We start from the raw sequence: 16,426 nt of genomic DNA, 5'->3' as shown, positions 1-16,426 counted from the left end.
CCACCTGGCCATGTGCAAGGCTGGGCATGTTTTGCTCTCTAGGCTTGGACTTTGCTACCTGTGGACTCAAAATTCACCACTGTCTCACCCCTTGAAACAGACTTACATACCATGCCTGCATGCTCTGTATTTGTGATGACCAATATCTTCCCAACACATGTAACCATATTTTAGGATCTTATATTTGCTAATATGCTGTTTCCTTATCTATAAACTTGAAACACTCTCCAATTAAAAGTTAATGTGTACATTTGGGGAGCATATAAGCTGTCAATCATGGATGAATTCATGTTTGACATGAATTCAGCAAGGCTTTTCTTAGATACTTTGGATGGAGCCAGTGAGAGGAGCCACCACTGAGGCTCCTGATATAATTAATCATAAAGAAGCTGACTGAATGTATCTGAAAAAAATGGTTCAAGAGACTCTTGTTATTTCACTGGTATTGTATGTCAAAGTTAGGTGCTTATACCTACCAGTGGAAAGCTCTTACTTCTTAACTGAAGTTCCAAAAGAGCATGAAGAGATACCATACCATGCTGTTTTAAGTTTCTAGCACTCCTTTTGAGCCAAAAGGATGGGCTGTAACAAGCAGCTTAACCACAAAGACCACATAGCCTTTCATGACTTCTCAGCAATTCACAGCTGAACAGAATATATCTGCAGAAAGCTGACTGCCAAAATTTAAAGAGCAAGATAGTAGTGCTCTTTAGAGCTATGACCATAATATAAAGGTTGACAACTTGGAAGACCAAATCCTCCCCTCCCCATCAGCAGCTGTCTACAGTGGCCAAATGAGAGCTAGACAAGGTGTAGACAAAATGGTATCTGTGTTAACAGAATTGGCTATTTTGAAGGGAAAGGGACTGAGGTCATAAGTAAACCACCATTTTTCATTCTACTTTTCACAAACCATTGTGAAAATTGACCTAAATGAGAAAGCAAGCTGTAGGTCTAAGCATCTGTCTCTTTAAATCCTAACCCTCGTTCATGCAGCAGTTGAAGCCTTCTGCACCTCTTCCTCCCAAGAGAGGGAAGAACAGCAACTTGCTTCAAGTTCTTGACAACAAGAATAATTTGCTTTGAAAAAAAGGCAACTGCCATCTAGTTCTCACTGTGATAATAAAGCCCAGTCCCACCTCTACATAAGACTGGATAATGGCATGATCCTCCAAACAAACATACATTCCCTGCCCAAAGAAAATTAGGATGCTAGGAAGGTTAGACTAAGGGCCAAATCTTATCCAAGCTTCCAGCACATCGATGAGGCAGTCACAGAGGCCTCCTCAAGTTAAAGGAACATTTGTTCCTGCACCTTAGGGCTGCATGGGTGCTGGACAGTTGAATAGAATTGGGCCCTAAATCACTGACATGTTTTTATGTGTAGGCAGGTGTTCTGCCAAATCCCAATCCAGAGCCAATAAGTTACAGTCCACGGTCAGGTTCCAGGTAGGTCAGTCAAATCCTTCAGGGTATCCAAATCAAAGTCCAAAGCCAAAGTCTAGTCACAGTCCAATTCCAAGTTCCATAAGCCAAGTCAGTCTCCTCTCCTACCTCCACTCCTTCTATCACCCACCAAACCCTTTCTGCCTCAGGTGCTCCCTATATACCTGAGGATCTCCTTATGCTCTAGTCAGTGGCTGCAGCTGTGCAGCACACCTCCAGCTACCACCTGGGCTTTAATCCTGCATTTACTCAGAGCAAGGGGCACTGTGGACACCACACCCTATCTCCTCAATTCCAATACAGCAGGCGCCCAGACAAGATGTGACTGCTAACTGGCCCTGAAGGTCAAATGAAGTTCTTAAAGCCCAACTGAAGCAAACAAACAAACAAAACAAAAAACCCTACAACAGTGGTTCTCAGATTTTTGGGAAGATTTACTCCCTAAGTAAGTTTTTGTGGGGGAGCAGCCAGGGCAGCGGGGTGATCCCCAGGATGCAATGAGGAAGTGCTTTGCGCGGACTTAACATTCCAAGCTTCAGGGAGCCCTGCAGAGGGTTGTGCAGTGCTCCTTGCACCTCCTGGAGGCTGCAGAAGCTCTAAGTTAGTGAAAGTAAGTAAAAAGTACCCGCACTGCCCCCTTTAGCAATGTGATCCTGGGGATCGACTCACTGCCCTCTCCCCTTTCCCTGCCCCTTAACAGGACAGGGGAACCTTTAAACGAACTGGTGGGTCACGACCCACTAGTTTGAGAACCACTGCCCTAAAACTATCACTAGATAATGGTGTCTGTCACATCATATTTCAAAACAACAGGAAGGAAAAACAAGAATGTGAACTTTCTCCATTTGGGGAAAGATTATATATCTATATCTAGCTATCAATCAAATTCCTACTTAAGATTAATGTATCATTAATGGCTGCTACAAAACCACAGAAGCGGTACTGTTGGACTGAAGGATGACAACTGCAGTTGTCACATCACAGTGCCATGAGGCAATCCTCATGAACATGTGGCTGAAGCGAACAAAGAGGAAAATCCCTCATATGTAGGTCAAGCACAAATAATGAAGAGCCCAGAAATTTTTTTTGGAACCCTGAATACAAAGAAATAATTGGTAGCCAGTCTCTTTAACAGAAAAAAGGCACACTAGTCCTCTCACTGAAAAGGAGCAAAACAAAGTTTTGCTTTGCCTCTCACCTAAATGGAGCAAGACAAGAGGTGGGGGACGTGACAGATGTTTAAAATTATGAACAGTGTGATGCTTATTATTTCATTTTGTTTTCTTCACATTTTTATACCATCCTTACTCCAAAGAGCTCAAGGTGGTATACATAGTTCCTCCCCTCGAGGTACCATTTTTCTTGCTTTCCCTCCCTCTAGCTTCAATCCACCCTTTCCATTCCTCCCTACCATTTCTTTTAGCTTCTGTGAGTAAATCAAACAATTATTTTTTTTCTTAAAAGTTTTTTTTTAATTATCCAAAATCTCATTAAAATAAATACAATCCTGGAACAGAACACTCCCATATATACATACAATTGGAGATTTGAGAGTTAAAAAGACTAGTTAGAATCTGTTTGTGCAGAGAGTACTGGAAGGTGGGGTTACCACCCCAATATTAGTGCATTACCAGCCAGTAAATTGGGGGGGGGGAGGGAGAAGTCCACACATCCCAGATAGTCATAAGAGAGCTGCCATAACCCTCTCCCTCAAAGATGGGAGTTTATATCCCCCTCAGACAGTGAAAAAATAAATACAGTACATCCTTTTATTTACAAAGCCAGTGTATAGGACTGGGAGAATTCCCTTTGCAGCTATTTTAAAAAATGAGAGAGAGAGAGAGAGAGCACTGAGTGCATGAGAGCCCAGCAGCATCTATGTAGTTAAGGCACTGGGAGTGGTGATGTGTGTGCACCCACACAAATGTACAGCAGGCAACTTCCAGGTTGGCTCAACCTGGCCCCCTTGGTCACATGCTATCCGGGAAGACAGAGGATCCAGGCATGTCACAAGTCAGTCACTTTGTTCTCTATGAGAGCTGCAATCTGCTGCAGTCGATATGCCAGCTGCATCTTTTGGCCCAAGGGATCCTCTTCTAGTGCACTGATTATCTGCAAAAAGGCACACAAGATCAATGTGCTGTCTGTCCATCCCACTGGCATGAATAAGTACATGTTAGGCCTAGGTTAGCATGTGAAGCCTGAACCAAACTAAGACAGTGTAACAGAGAAGTTGCTAGCAGTTCCCAGCTGCAGGAATGTGAGTAAATAAACAAAAGGATTGTTGTCTCTGCTTTGCTGGCCAGGAAGGACAGATAACAAGAATTACAACCAATTGGAATGTTTAGCACCTTAGCAGACAGAGAGGGGCCTGATCAAGGGTGACTGAGTGCAGCTGTGGATCTCCAGTTGGGAGGGGTAAGAACTATCAGGGGTTAGTAACCAGGCCAACTTCGAGAAGGTTCTGTTCCTCAAGGGTTCTCATTGGACAGTCTAAATAAGTATGAAGTCACCTCAGTACTATTAGCCTAAGAAGTATAATAATGAGTACCCAGGGGGTGTGAGGGTCCTTCTTGAACAGAGTTTTGGGTGCAACATCCTGCACGCTTGTGAGCTCCATTGTCCATCATGGGCACCTAGCCTCATAGGTAGCCCTGGAGCTAAGAGATCTATAAGAGTAACTGACCCAGGTGAGAGATAGGGATTAATAGAGATAGCCAGCTAGCTTTATTATTTTATTGCTGATATGTTTCCTAGATGTTTATGCCTCTAGCATTTGCTGCCTTAGAGTGTGTAACCTTATGAACCTAATAAACTAGAATACCTTTTACTAAGTTGTTTCATTGCCTGTTGGGAACAAAGATTCAGAATCCTGCCTAGCTGTTCAGCAAGCTACCAAGTGCTCATTGAGGTCTAGTAACTTGAGGACTGAAGCTTTAATTGGAGAAAGAGCTCAGTGCCTGCAAGGGATAGGATTAAGCCTAGAGGGTCTCAGTGTCCCTGGACTGAGGCACTGGCACATACAGGGTGGTGGCAGTACTACTGAGCAGAGGGGCCTTGAGGGCTTTAGGGTTTGAAAACCAAGAACCCTGAGCACCCCAAACCCCCCTATGTTTACGACACCCACATACAAACCTTTCTCTAGCTCCCTCTATGGGCCTTTCCTCTCCATTTGGCCCATCTCTCTTCAGGGACTGGAAAAAATGGACATTTCTGTCCCATGCACCCCATCCTTCTCCATACCTGGTCATAGTACTTGTTAATGTAGTTGTAAAGTTCTTGCAGGGCAACCAGGCAATTTAGATCAGAGGAATATTTCTGCCAATGTGATAGAAAAAGAAATATTACATGTACAGCAAAAGTAAATCTGCTGCCCATTTTGCAGGTCGGGAAAGTGAGAGTAAGCACACAATACAATATACTCCTGCTAACTAGGCAAAACAGCACCTTTTAAGTGATGGCTCCCATATTTAGAAGGGGGAGAGCAACAGTCTCTATTTACTCCAAGGAAGTGCCCTCCTAGTGACTGTTTGCTGATGTCTTCCCTTGTGTTTCTTTGTAAACTGGGACAGGGATCCCATCTTTAAATTCCTTTGCTATGTAAATGGCTTTATAAAGTTTTTTTTCTTTCTCTGAAAAGCATTATACAGGTATAAACTAATTATCCACAGATTTTTCACCTGCAGTTTTATCACTAGGCGATGAGAAGGGCCCTTTAAATTAAGGGGGGAAAGTCATTTAACAATAGCCTCGCTAATGTGAGAGAGGCAGCCAGCTGACAATCCATCAATCATTCTCTCTCCAGGCACTTAGAACAGCTTCAAGGCAAGTGACCCCTCCCTTCCCCCTCAGCACTTGTAAGAAACATTGCACTGGTGAAGGGAGGGGGTCTCTGGCCTTTCTAAGCACCTGACTGATTGATGAATTGTTTGCCTAATGACTATCTTACATCACAAAGGTCAGTAAGGCTGTTTTTAAATCAATGAGCAAAAGGACATTGTTTTTTCAAAAGAATTTGTTTTAATGTGCTTTTTGCCATCAGTGTAAGTTCTGGGAATGGAACCTTGACTTAACCTGTATAAATATTCTGAATAATAGAGATCTGAGTGCAATAGTATCTAAAGTAAAAGCTAGGAAAGGAGCAGTAAAGCACCATCTGCAGAGATAAAACTGTGCCATTTACTCTAAAAGCATGGAAAAATAGAAACATGTCCACCTGGTGCCTGATTTCAGAGGGTATGTACCCCGTGAAGCTGAGGCATCACTAGGGTTTACATCACCTGATGCAAGAGCGTCACCCCCATAATGGACCTCCTCTTGTACCAGACCATACATAATATCATATGCAAAACATAAATGCAGTGGCATCACAAGGGTTGGTGTCATCCCCCATTAACTTTAATATATAACAATACAGGTCACCCAACAAATCGGTAACCAACAAAAAAACCAGTGGCCAACTTAATGACACTCACACAACTGAATAAGAGTTCTCTGATCCAGGAAAATGAGAGCTGACTCATACCAACACCTTATTGGTTCCCTGCTGTGTCATAACATCATCTCATTGGCTCTCAGGATAATCAGTCACACTGATCAGTTTTGAGTTGCAAAAATCCAGTTTTTGTTACATAAGGCAGTTGCGTTTTCCTTTTTTATTATTTGGCTATAACTTTTGATAGACTACAGATATTATAAAGCCGTTTGTTCCATTGTGTTCTACCTTACATTATTGAACAAATGATATACAACATGATATTATTGAAAATATCAAGATTTCACAATTTTGGGCAGTAGTGGTATCACCCACCTGAGTTTGTTACCAGGTGCGATCTGCACCCCCTTAAGCGATGTCACTGCTGTGAAGACCCCTGGAAGGGAATTCCTAAGCTAGTGTACCATTCCTGTGAAGGTCCAATTCTGGGTCATCACCTAAACTCCTCAGATGGGAGTCAGCTGAAGAACAGCCTCTCCAAACTATCTCAGTAAACTGATGGATTCATATGGGATCAAGCAATCTTCAGAAAACCTGGAAAATCTTATATGGCTTAGGACGAATGTAAAATTAGCACTTTCATGGTATCTAGAAATCAGTGCAGTTGTATTATAGCTAGTGAAATGTGTTCCAGGAGACCAGTGCAGCTTAACAGCGTATGCAGAACCAATTGAAGTTTCCAAATAATTTTCAAAGGTGTATATAGTATGGCTCACCAAAGTCTGAACCCAGATACAGAAAAAGAAGCTTGGTTCTCACAGAGGTGATAAACTATAACACTTCAAAGTATAGGCAGGGGTTCCTATGACTGACTGCTCATCCATCCCAATTAAAAAAACAAACAAAATCTCAGTGATACCTATGTACAAGTAGAACAGGCTAGGTCCTCCATTGCTGAAATTACTAGTTTAACCCTGCCTCAGAACAGTGTTCCTCAATTTCACTTTCTCTCACATAAGTGAATGGCACTTCATTCCTATGGGGAAAGTAAAAAAAGGTGCAAAAAAGAGCAACTTACAGCCCAATCCTATGCATGTCTACTCAGAAGTAAGTCCCATTAAAGTCAATGGGGTTTATTCCCAGGCAAGTGTGAATAGGATTCGGCTGTAAAATTATTACTGGGTTGGGGCACCTCCCTTATGAGGAAAAGCTATAGCGTTGGGGACTCTTCGGTCTAGAAAAAAGGCACCTGATGGGGGGCCTAATTGAGACATACAAAATTATGCAGGAGATGGATAGAGAAATGCTCTTTTCCCTCTCACATAACACCAGAACTGGGGGACATCCACTAAAATTGAGCATTGGGAGAGTTAGGACAGATGAAAGAAAATATTTCTTTACTCAGTGTGTAGTTAGTCTGTGGAACCCCTTGCCACAGGATGTGGTGATCGCATCTGGCCTGGATGCCTTTAAAAGGGGTTTGGACAAATTTCTGGAGGAAAAGTCCATCATGGGTTACAAGCCATGATATGTATGTGCAACCTCCTGATTTTAGAAGTGGGTTACCTCAGAATGCCAGGTGCAAGGGATGGCACAAGGATGCAGGTCTCTTGTTGTCTTGTTTGCTCCCTGGGGTATTTGATGGGCCCACTGTGAGATACAGGAAACTAGACTAGATGGGCCTATGACCTGACCCAGTAGGGCTGTTCTTATGTAAAGCACTGCCGTTGGAGATATTGTTGAGTGACCTACAGTCTACTGATGGGATCCCACAAATGGGAGCAATGTGTGTCTGTGCAGAGAAAGAAGCATTTGATAACTGAGATATTCTTGCAGTAGACAAGCCAATCCTCCAATCACACCTCATCTGTCTGCGATCACCATTTTGCTAGCTTGTCAATTCTGACATATGCTGTTGGTATGAAATGACAGATAATGGAATCAAAGCACTTCAAATGCTCTAAAATAGTGGTTCCCAAACTCCTACAGGGGAGCAACAATGGCAGCAATGGTGCCACAGAGATTGCATTGCTGCCGATGTCAAGGGACTTATTTCTTACCTTGGGGGCAGAGCTGGCCTCCTGCAGGGTCCTAGAGGCTTACAGCCCCCTCCAATGACCTCTGAAGCTTCTGTAAATAATCTTTATCTCTAATCAGCAGCTACTTCCATTTTTTCCACTCGAAAAACGTTGACAAAACGTTGACAACTCATTGAACGTTGACACTTCCTAACACTGCCCTACTTCCAGTTTGCCTGGTGGACTGTGACCCACCAGTTTTGGAACCACTGCTGTAAAACCTCTGCGGAAATGCTATGTGTAATTATTAATTTAGGTCAAGAGTCTCTAAATCTTTTGGCCAAAGGGCCGCACAAAATACCTGGCACAGTGTCGAGGGTCATAAAAAAATATATATATAAAATTCAAATAAATACATTAGAGATGGAACTTAGTTGAATGAATAAATGAATGGGCTCAAATGTCCAGGACTTCTCCAAGCATGAACACAGCCCAAGAAATAAAGCACACACTTAAATGGACCCCATTCCCCCACCCCACAAGCACAACTCTAGTTGTGTTTGGACAACTGGGCCAGAGGCTCTCAGGGGATCAGAGGCTGGCCGCGGGCCGGATAGAGGCTCGCCGTGGGCTGCATCTGGCCCCTGGGCCAGGGTTTGGAGACCCCTGATTTATGGGACCAATTTTCTGCAGGCTGAAGCACAACTGTGCTGACTCTGGGCTTTCATATGACCACTTGGGTGCATGCTTGCTGCAAGGAAAAACTGACTGGGGGCATTGGCCAGTGTTATGGTCTAGTAACTTTCAGACTAGACTTTTATATAGTATTGTACATGGAGCTATAGATTATCTGGAAATGTCAGTTGGCCCAAAATGCCATAACTAAGAACCCAATCCTGCCTAACTCCCCATGCAATGATGCCAGTGTGGTGTCCGCTGCATTCTGCGAGGGAGTTTTGGCCTCCACTCTTTGGGGCAAGCAAATATTTGTTTCCTTGCCCTGGGGAAGGCACCTATTGGCCCAGTGGGTCTACTCAGACCCATGCCAGCAATATTGCTTGCACAAGTCTGCAGGGACTCATGAAGGAGGATTGAGCTCAGGAAGAGGGTGAGGATTCAGCAAATGCTGCCACCAAACCTGTCCCCTCCCTGGTCCCAATCTGCCCTTCTCCCCACTCTTGTCAACCTCTTCCGCCTACCCCTGTCCCATTCCACCCCCTCCTCACCTCCCTCTCGCTCCCTGCATGGTCCTACCTGAGGTAGTGGACATCAAGTGTCTGTTGCCTCATGGTTTGGCTGCTTGCCACTTCCAGCAGTGGTCAGTCCACACACTCTGGTGTGCCGCTTTTCATGGCATCTGGAAAGTGCATTATGCCACCACAATGCTAATAACGCACCTTCAGGATTGGGCTGCAAGGTTGCAATCCCAAACACAATGCCCTGGAAGTAAATTCCATTGAATTCAAAAGACTTGAACTAACAGGTCCCTAATAACAGGGTCCAGCTATTGGGAACTTCTCAGCTGCAATGCCATGTCTGTGGAACACAGTGGCGTAGCTAGCAGGGGGTGGGTGGGGTGGACCACCCTAGGTGTCACTCTCGGGGTGGTGATACCACTTGTGACCAAAATAGCTAAAATCACTGTTGTTAGGAATAATACCATCATGTTATATACCATTCAATGCATAATTTACAGCAGAATGCAATGGAACTAACTGGAGTGAAATATCTCAATTCTATCAAAAGCTATGGCCAAAAAACTAGAAAATAAAAATACAACTATATAACAAAATGTAGATTTCCTAAATGAAAATGAACCAATGAGACTGATTGTTCGAAGAGCCAATGAGATGTTGTTATAACGCAGCATGGAACTAATAAGCTGTTAGTAGGGTGACAACCACTAGTGACCAAAATGGTGGTTTTTAAGAATAACCATCATGTTATATATTATTCGATGTGTAATTTAATGCAGAATGTAATGAAACAAATTGCATTGAAATATCTGTACTCTAACGAAAGATATAGCTAAATAACCAGAAAAAGATAAGGCAGCTGCCTTATGTAACAAAAGTACATTTTCTTAACTCAAAACTGACCAGTGAGTCTGAGTGTTCTGAGAGCTAAAAAGGTGTTATTATGACACAGTATAATATATTGTTAAGATGTTATTATGAGTCAGCTCCCATTTCCACGTATCAAAGCTAATACTTGAACTCCTATTCATTGTGTGAGTGTCATCAAGTTGGCCACTGTTTTTTATTAGTTGCTGATTGGTTGGATGAGCTCGGGACACTTCTGATGCAAAACAGTGAAAAGGCATAGTCTTCAGTTCTTCAAACAGATGAAAAGAGAAAATACTGTGATGAATCCATGGATGGATTTTGAAGTATGGGTTTTCATATAGAGGAGATGAGGGCTTATATTATTCATATTAATTACATACATTTAGCTAATATGAGGGGTACAATTTATGGAAATGTACTGCCAAGTGGTATGCAAGTGAAAAAAAGGTTGGGAACCACTGCAGGAAAACCATTAATCAAATCCTTCTTTAAGGTACTTGGTGTGTTAAGCCAGAGGTTCTACATACAACTTATAACAACACATAACTGGAAGTGTGCAATTCAATTCACAGCAGAGGGACAAGCAACAAGGAATGACTGTGAGCACATGCAGATACACATAATTGCAACCCTATTTACTCAGAAGTAGACCCATTGTAGACCTATTGCTAAAGTAATACTGGTGCACTGAACTGTAGCCTGGGACTTTGTTTCAAATGGAAATGAAGATTACATCCTAGACCTCTGTCAAGCAAAATGGAATGAGACTGCAGCAGCATTTCCAAAATGGAACAAGGCTTGCTTGATTTCAGTAGAAGCCTTTAACCCTTTTCTCAGAGGAGAATAAAAGGTTAACTTTGGCTGGAGCTTGCCAGGGTTGTTACTATGGAGATTAATAGCCCTCTAATTATCTCTGTATTGCTTCTCCAGTGCTGCCAGTTACTTGAAAAGTCCTGATCCCTGATTGACCTCCAAGATAAAGTGAGGTGATGATCTAAGCTTGATTAGCAGAGATTTCTCCTCCTATAGGCATATGTATGGCAAGTTGGTTCCTATTCTGCAGTGAACTAGTCATGTACACTCCCTTTAGGATTTGGCTTTCTGGACTTGCTTCCACTGCTTGCCAACATATGCTGAAAACTGAATCTTGGGTAGAGCAGGAGGCATGTAGTCTTCCAAAGCCCTTTCCACAAGCCCCCCTTCTCCAGGTTGTGTGAATAGGCCCATTTTGACTGGATTGGCACATGAGGAACTCATCTTGTAAATGAATCTAGTCTTGTCACAATCTGCCTTTGTTCAACCCCCTTTTGAATATTTTCCAAGCTGTGTTTCATCATGCACTTGACATGCTTGGCCTATGTAATTACACTGAAAAGGTCAATTCATTTGGGGATGTGTGTGTGTGTGTGTGAGAGAGAGAGAGAGAGAGAGAGAACAGTTTATAGTCCCTAGAAAATTGCAGCACTTTTATTATTAGTGCTGCCACTTTCCATGGTTTAAAATGATTGGTGTGAACTAGTCTTAAGTTGGGAAGTCAAGAGTAAAGTCCACTTGGGGGGGGTACAGTTCTGGAAATCATGACTGAGGAGACATTGGTAAAAGGTGCCTTACCCCTGAGAGTTCTGTCAAGGCAGAGTTCATCTCTTGGTAGCTGGCAGGAACTGTCTGTCGAATATCTGCATAATACCTACAGGGGGGAGGGAGAGGAATATTAGTGAGAAGCTGAGAAGGGGAAAAGGGGGCTATACAAGATAGCACGCAAGAGTACATGCTCAAGGTCACTTACCAGTGGCAATTCTGGCCTGTGTGCCACCTGGAACCAGAACTGCAGAATGCCACCCCCACCAATTTGAATGCCCCCCACTGGGGGCCTTTTGAGGCCTCTGGAAGGCCTTAAACGTCACTTCCGGTTTCTGCCCAAAACGGCCAGCCTCCACAAAAAGGTCAGCCTCAGTCCACAAAAGGCCTTCTAAAGGCTTTAAAACATCACTTCTGGTTTTCACCAAAAACCAAAGTGCATTTAAAAGCCCTCCAGAGACTTCGGAACAGCCATGGAGGCCGCACATGGCCTTCTCCAGTCCTCTGACGGCCTGGGGGGGGCAAGGAAGGTGGTACTACTCCTGCAAGTGTGGTGCCCTGGAACATTTGCCCACATTTAATCCCCTTTAGGCAAACCAGTGCTTTATAACCCTTCAGCCTCCCAACCACAGGGACAAACTGCAAATTACATCAATAGAGAAGACACACTTTTTCTTTACTAAATAGGAACCACTGGGATGTGTGGGTGTGCTTTAACTCTTGTTTCACTTACTGCCCAGAACTTCTCCCAGGGAGCTTAGGACTGGCTTGCAAAGAACTACGTGTTGCATGGAGCCTCACCGCAGGCATGCGAGAGCCCCCCCCTTTCAGAGCTGGGGCGGCAGGTGAGGCAAAACTGCCCATTGTTGTCTGTGGAAAAGCACTGTAGCTGCCCCGCCTGCTTACACCCAAGGAGGCTGTTCTTGCACCTGCTTTCTCAGGTGTAAGGAGAGCCTCCTTGGGTGTAAGCAGGTGGGGCAGCTGCAGTGCTTTTCCACGGACAATGACAGGCAGTTCTGCCTCACCTGCCGCCACTGCACTGCTTCAAAGCCATTCTGGTTGTCTAGTGATGAGGCACAATGCAACCCCTAGTGCTTTGCAAGCCAAGATGAGGCTCCCTGCAAAACCTAGTGCTTTGCACCCCCTCACAGAACCCGTAGGAGGCAGCCATGTGGTTGGAAAGCATGATCACTACTAACTGCCTCCTCCACCTCCCTGGGCTTCTCCAGCCAATCCAAGGGAAGAACCCCCCTGGACTCCTGCCCTACCTCATCCAAAGCAAAAAACCAGACCACCCATTCTTTGTCCACTGACCATCAGTTCCTTTAGAGATGGGTAAGAGTGCCTGCTCCTGCCTCTCGCCTTATGAGAAAGCAAAACATTAACCCTTCCTGCCTCCTGGCTGAAACTTCCCTGCTGCTTGCCAGGTCTGAATGATAGCTCCAGAAGGTGTTTCACGCCACAGAAAACTAAGCAAGGACACCCAGACACAGACAGACTCCAGTGCACGTACATGGAGAATGAGTGCCAAGTCAGGTGGCCTCAGGCCCAAGTCATCCGCGAAGGTAACTCAAGTCTCCACGAGTCAGCAAAAAATGCTGATTTTCACAACTCAGACTCACCTTACTCGAGTTCCCATCCCTACACATTCCTCTTTTGAAAAGTGCAGACCAGCTTAAAGTACTAATTAAAGAATCGTAAAAGGATTAAAAAAATACCCAGCTCTTTTATTTTTTGTTTCTTTCATGGAGCAATGTTTTTTCACTACTACTTCATTACCACAGGTGCAAACACTTTTGCATAGTTGTCTTTCAATCATGTGGTGAAAAGTGCCAAGGGCTCACACCAGAAATGTTAGTCTCTGTCTCAGGGAATCTTTTCTCCAGGTAGTTGTCGCTGGCTGTGATTATACAAAGATGAGGAAAAACATTCTTTTGGTGAGACTAATCTAATATGAACAAAGGGAGTAAGAGGAAGGAGGGCCCATCTCTTATTAACAGCAGCATACATGGCAGTAGGGGGAGGAAGAACTTCCTAGACTTTTCAAGTTCAGGTCGTTCCTTGTTGTACACTGGGGTTCCATTCTGGAAAGTGGATAAAAAAAACCAGTGGATACCAAATCAATGGAAAAATAGCTTTAAATATCCACTTCCAGGTTTCTTGCTCCATTATTGTCACCCCATAATGCATTGGTATAGACCAGGGGTGCCCAAACCCCGACCCTGGGGCCACTTGCGGCCCTCGAGGCCTCTCAATGCGGCCCTCAGGGAGCCCACAGTCTCCAATGAGACTCTGGCCCTCCGGAGATTTGTTGGAGCCCACACTGGCCCAACACAACTGCTCTCAGTGTGAGTGTGACTGTTTGACCTCTCGCGTGAGCTGTGGGATGAGGGCTCCTTCCACTGCTTCTTGTTTCACGTCTGTGATGCAGTAGCAGCAGCAAAGGAAAGGACAGCCTTGTCTTGTGCAAGGCCTTTTATAGGTCTTGAGCTATTGCAAGACCTTCATTCATTCATATAAGTTCATCTTTAATATATTCATTTATGTAAACTTATGAAAATTTATTCAATTTTTAAATGTAAATTAATTCTTTTTCCCCCCCGGCCCCCGACACAGTGTCAGAGAGATGATGTGGCCCTCCTGCCAAAAACTTTGGACACCCCTGATCAGGGGTGTCCAAACATTTTGGCAGGATGGCTACATCATCTCTCTGTGTGGGAGGCCGGGGGGGGGGAAGAATTAATTTACATTTAAAATTTGAATAAATTTACATAAATGAATTTATTAGAGATGGAACTTATATGAATGAATGAAGGTCTTGCAGTAGGCCTATAAAAGGCCTTGCACAAAGCAAGGCCAGCCTTTCCTTCACTGCCACTGCTGCATCACAGACATGAAACAGCAAGTAGTGGAGGGAGCTCTCGTCCCACAGCTCAGGTGAGAGGTCAAACAGTCGTCCTCATGCTGAGATCAGTTGCATCAGTTGTTGAGGCCAGCATGGGCTCCAGCAAGTCTCTGGAGGTCCAGAGATTCATTGGTGACTAGGGGCTCCCGGAGGGCCTGATTGGGAGCCCCCGAGGGCCACAAGTGGCCCCCTGGGCCAGAGCTTGGGCACCCCTGCCCCAATACATAACTTTATAGTATTATGTGAAAATAGCAAGATTTAAACTGTTTCGGCCAGAAGTAGTGTCACCCCCCCAGTGCATCACCCAGTGCAGCCCGCACCCCCTAGTGATGCCACTATGCCTAATAAATCTCAAATGCACATATCAGAACAAGCAAGCGACATAACATTTTCAACTATCTTGGGACCAAAGTAGATATACACCAGATTAATGACTGTTAAACACACATAGATGTGGTTGGGGCTTGTAAATGCCATAATTCCACAGGAATGCAAAAATGCTGCAGATCTTAATAAGCCAAAAAAGTTTCCTAAGTTTAAGTAACAAGAAGGAATTTTCTAGACCTTAAGGTCCCCCAAAATAAGCTAGCCTGATGAAGAGTTCTAGAGAACTTGATACACAATTGTACTGTAAAGTGTGTGGACATTACCTGAGACATCTGAGAAGTCTGGAGACAATTTGAATAAGATCTTCACGGGGATGGGGAGAAGAGGTTCTATGCTCTTCCCCGTGTGTGGCATAATTATGCAATATAAATCATACAAATTCCCCTAATTTGCATAATTAATGCAGTATACCAAATTAATTTTTATTTGTCATGGAAACATTTTTTTAGAAGTGTAGCATAGAGACAGTTTAGGTACAGTCTTGTGCTTGTACGGTCTTACGCTCACAACTTCCAGGTATCCTGGTTTTTGCCTCCCTACCTCTCTGCTTTCAGCAAAAACAGATTCTTCCCCTACCTACCACCTTTTGGGCTTTCTGCTCACACTTACTTCTCCACCATCTGCTTGTAGTGTGGAATTTCCCTGGCATAGAGCAGTTTGTTGACTGGTGAATCCTGAGGATGGAAAGAGAAAAAAAAAGAAGACACAAATTATGTCTACAGTATTTTCACACTTGGGTAGTTCTGGGGGACATTTACTTATTTTCACGCTGGCTGAAAATGGTTTGCAGAGATCACTGTGGCTCTTTCCAGTATAAGGAACTGGATTGAGTGTTGGACTTGGATGATACAGACGAGCCACAAAGCTCACTTGGTGATTTTGAACCAGTCTAATCTGCCTCACAGAATTGATTTAACAAAAAAGGAAAAAATGAGTATAACCACCATGTACACTGTCCAGAGATCTTTGGAGGAAGGGCAGGATACAAAGGTGAGAAGTAACTATTAAATGTATGAGTCCTCCTATCATAAAGATAACCACACATGCACTCTCAGGTTATAATTCATTTTTATCATCACAATAACTCTGAGGTAAGTTACACGAGTGAGTGGCCTGCTTCAGTACCATCTGTTCGTCATGTGAGAGGTAATTAGGTTTATGCAAAACAGAGTGTTGCGTTTTCTCCTATAGCAGTCCTAGAACTACATAACTCTTGTCCTGATAGTTCAGGCCCTGAGACTGCACTGCCACACCTTCCTGTTTAGGAAGGTTTCTGACATAATCCCAACTGCCATCAGCTGCAATCCTAACCACACTTTCCTGAGAGTAAGCCCCATTGAACAAAATAGGACTTAATTCTGAGTAGACCTGGTTAGAATTGTGCCTATCATTGTACAATGTTAAGTAGTTAAGTTTAAGCTTAAGAAGTTAAGCTGGATCTTGACTCTGTCCTTGAGCAGTCCTGGATTGCTCGGATTTGCACCTCATCAGGTGGCACAGATCTGAGTAGACCCATTGGAGTTACTGCAGCTTTCTCCGGGGTAAAGGGAAAGTTTGCCTTGGGCTAAGCCGCATACAGCCCCAAACTTGC

At 43.9% G+C, this 16,426-nt stretch overlaps 1 protein-coding gene across 2 annotated transcripts in view; it reads right to left on the bottom strand.

Moving 5' to 3' along the window:
• Window positions 1–3,289: 3,289 nt before the first annotated feature.
• The window catches only part of PLXNB3 (plexin B3), a 75,843-nt gene continuing 62,706 nt past the window's right edge, over window positions 3,290–16,426 (bottom strand). The window contains exons 32-35 of one of the 2 annotated variants that reach the window (XM_066617886.1): window positions 15,445–15,509; window positions 11,577–11,652; window positions 4,690–4,764; window positions 3,290–3,558 (exon numbers count right to left, since the gene is read on the bottom strand). In XM_066617886.1, the coding sequence (XP_066473983.1) occupies window positions 3,454–3,558; window positions 4,690–4,764; window positions 11,577–11,652; window positions 15,445–15,509 (321 nt within the window). In that variant the 3' untranslated portion in view covers window positions 3,290–3,453. The remainder of the gene's footprint in view (window positions 3,559–4,689; window positions 4,765–11,576; window positions 11,653–15,444; window positions 15,510–16,426) is intronic. The other variant, XM_066617887.1, reaches the window with a different exon arrangement.

Source organism: Tiliqua scincoides, chromosome 2 (genome assembly GCF_035046505.1).
Source record: "Tiliqua scincoides isolate rTilSci1 chromosome 2, rTilSci1.hap2, whole genome shotgun sequence".
Lineage (NCBI taxonomy): Eukaryota > Metazoa > Chordata > Lepidosauria > Squamata > Scincidae > Tiliqua > Tiliqua scincoides.
The sequence above is the reverse complement of the archived record's forward strand: the minus strand, read 5'-3'. Positions and strand labels throughout refer to the sequence as shown.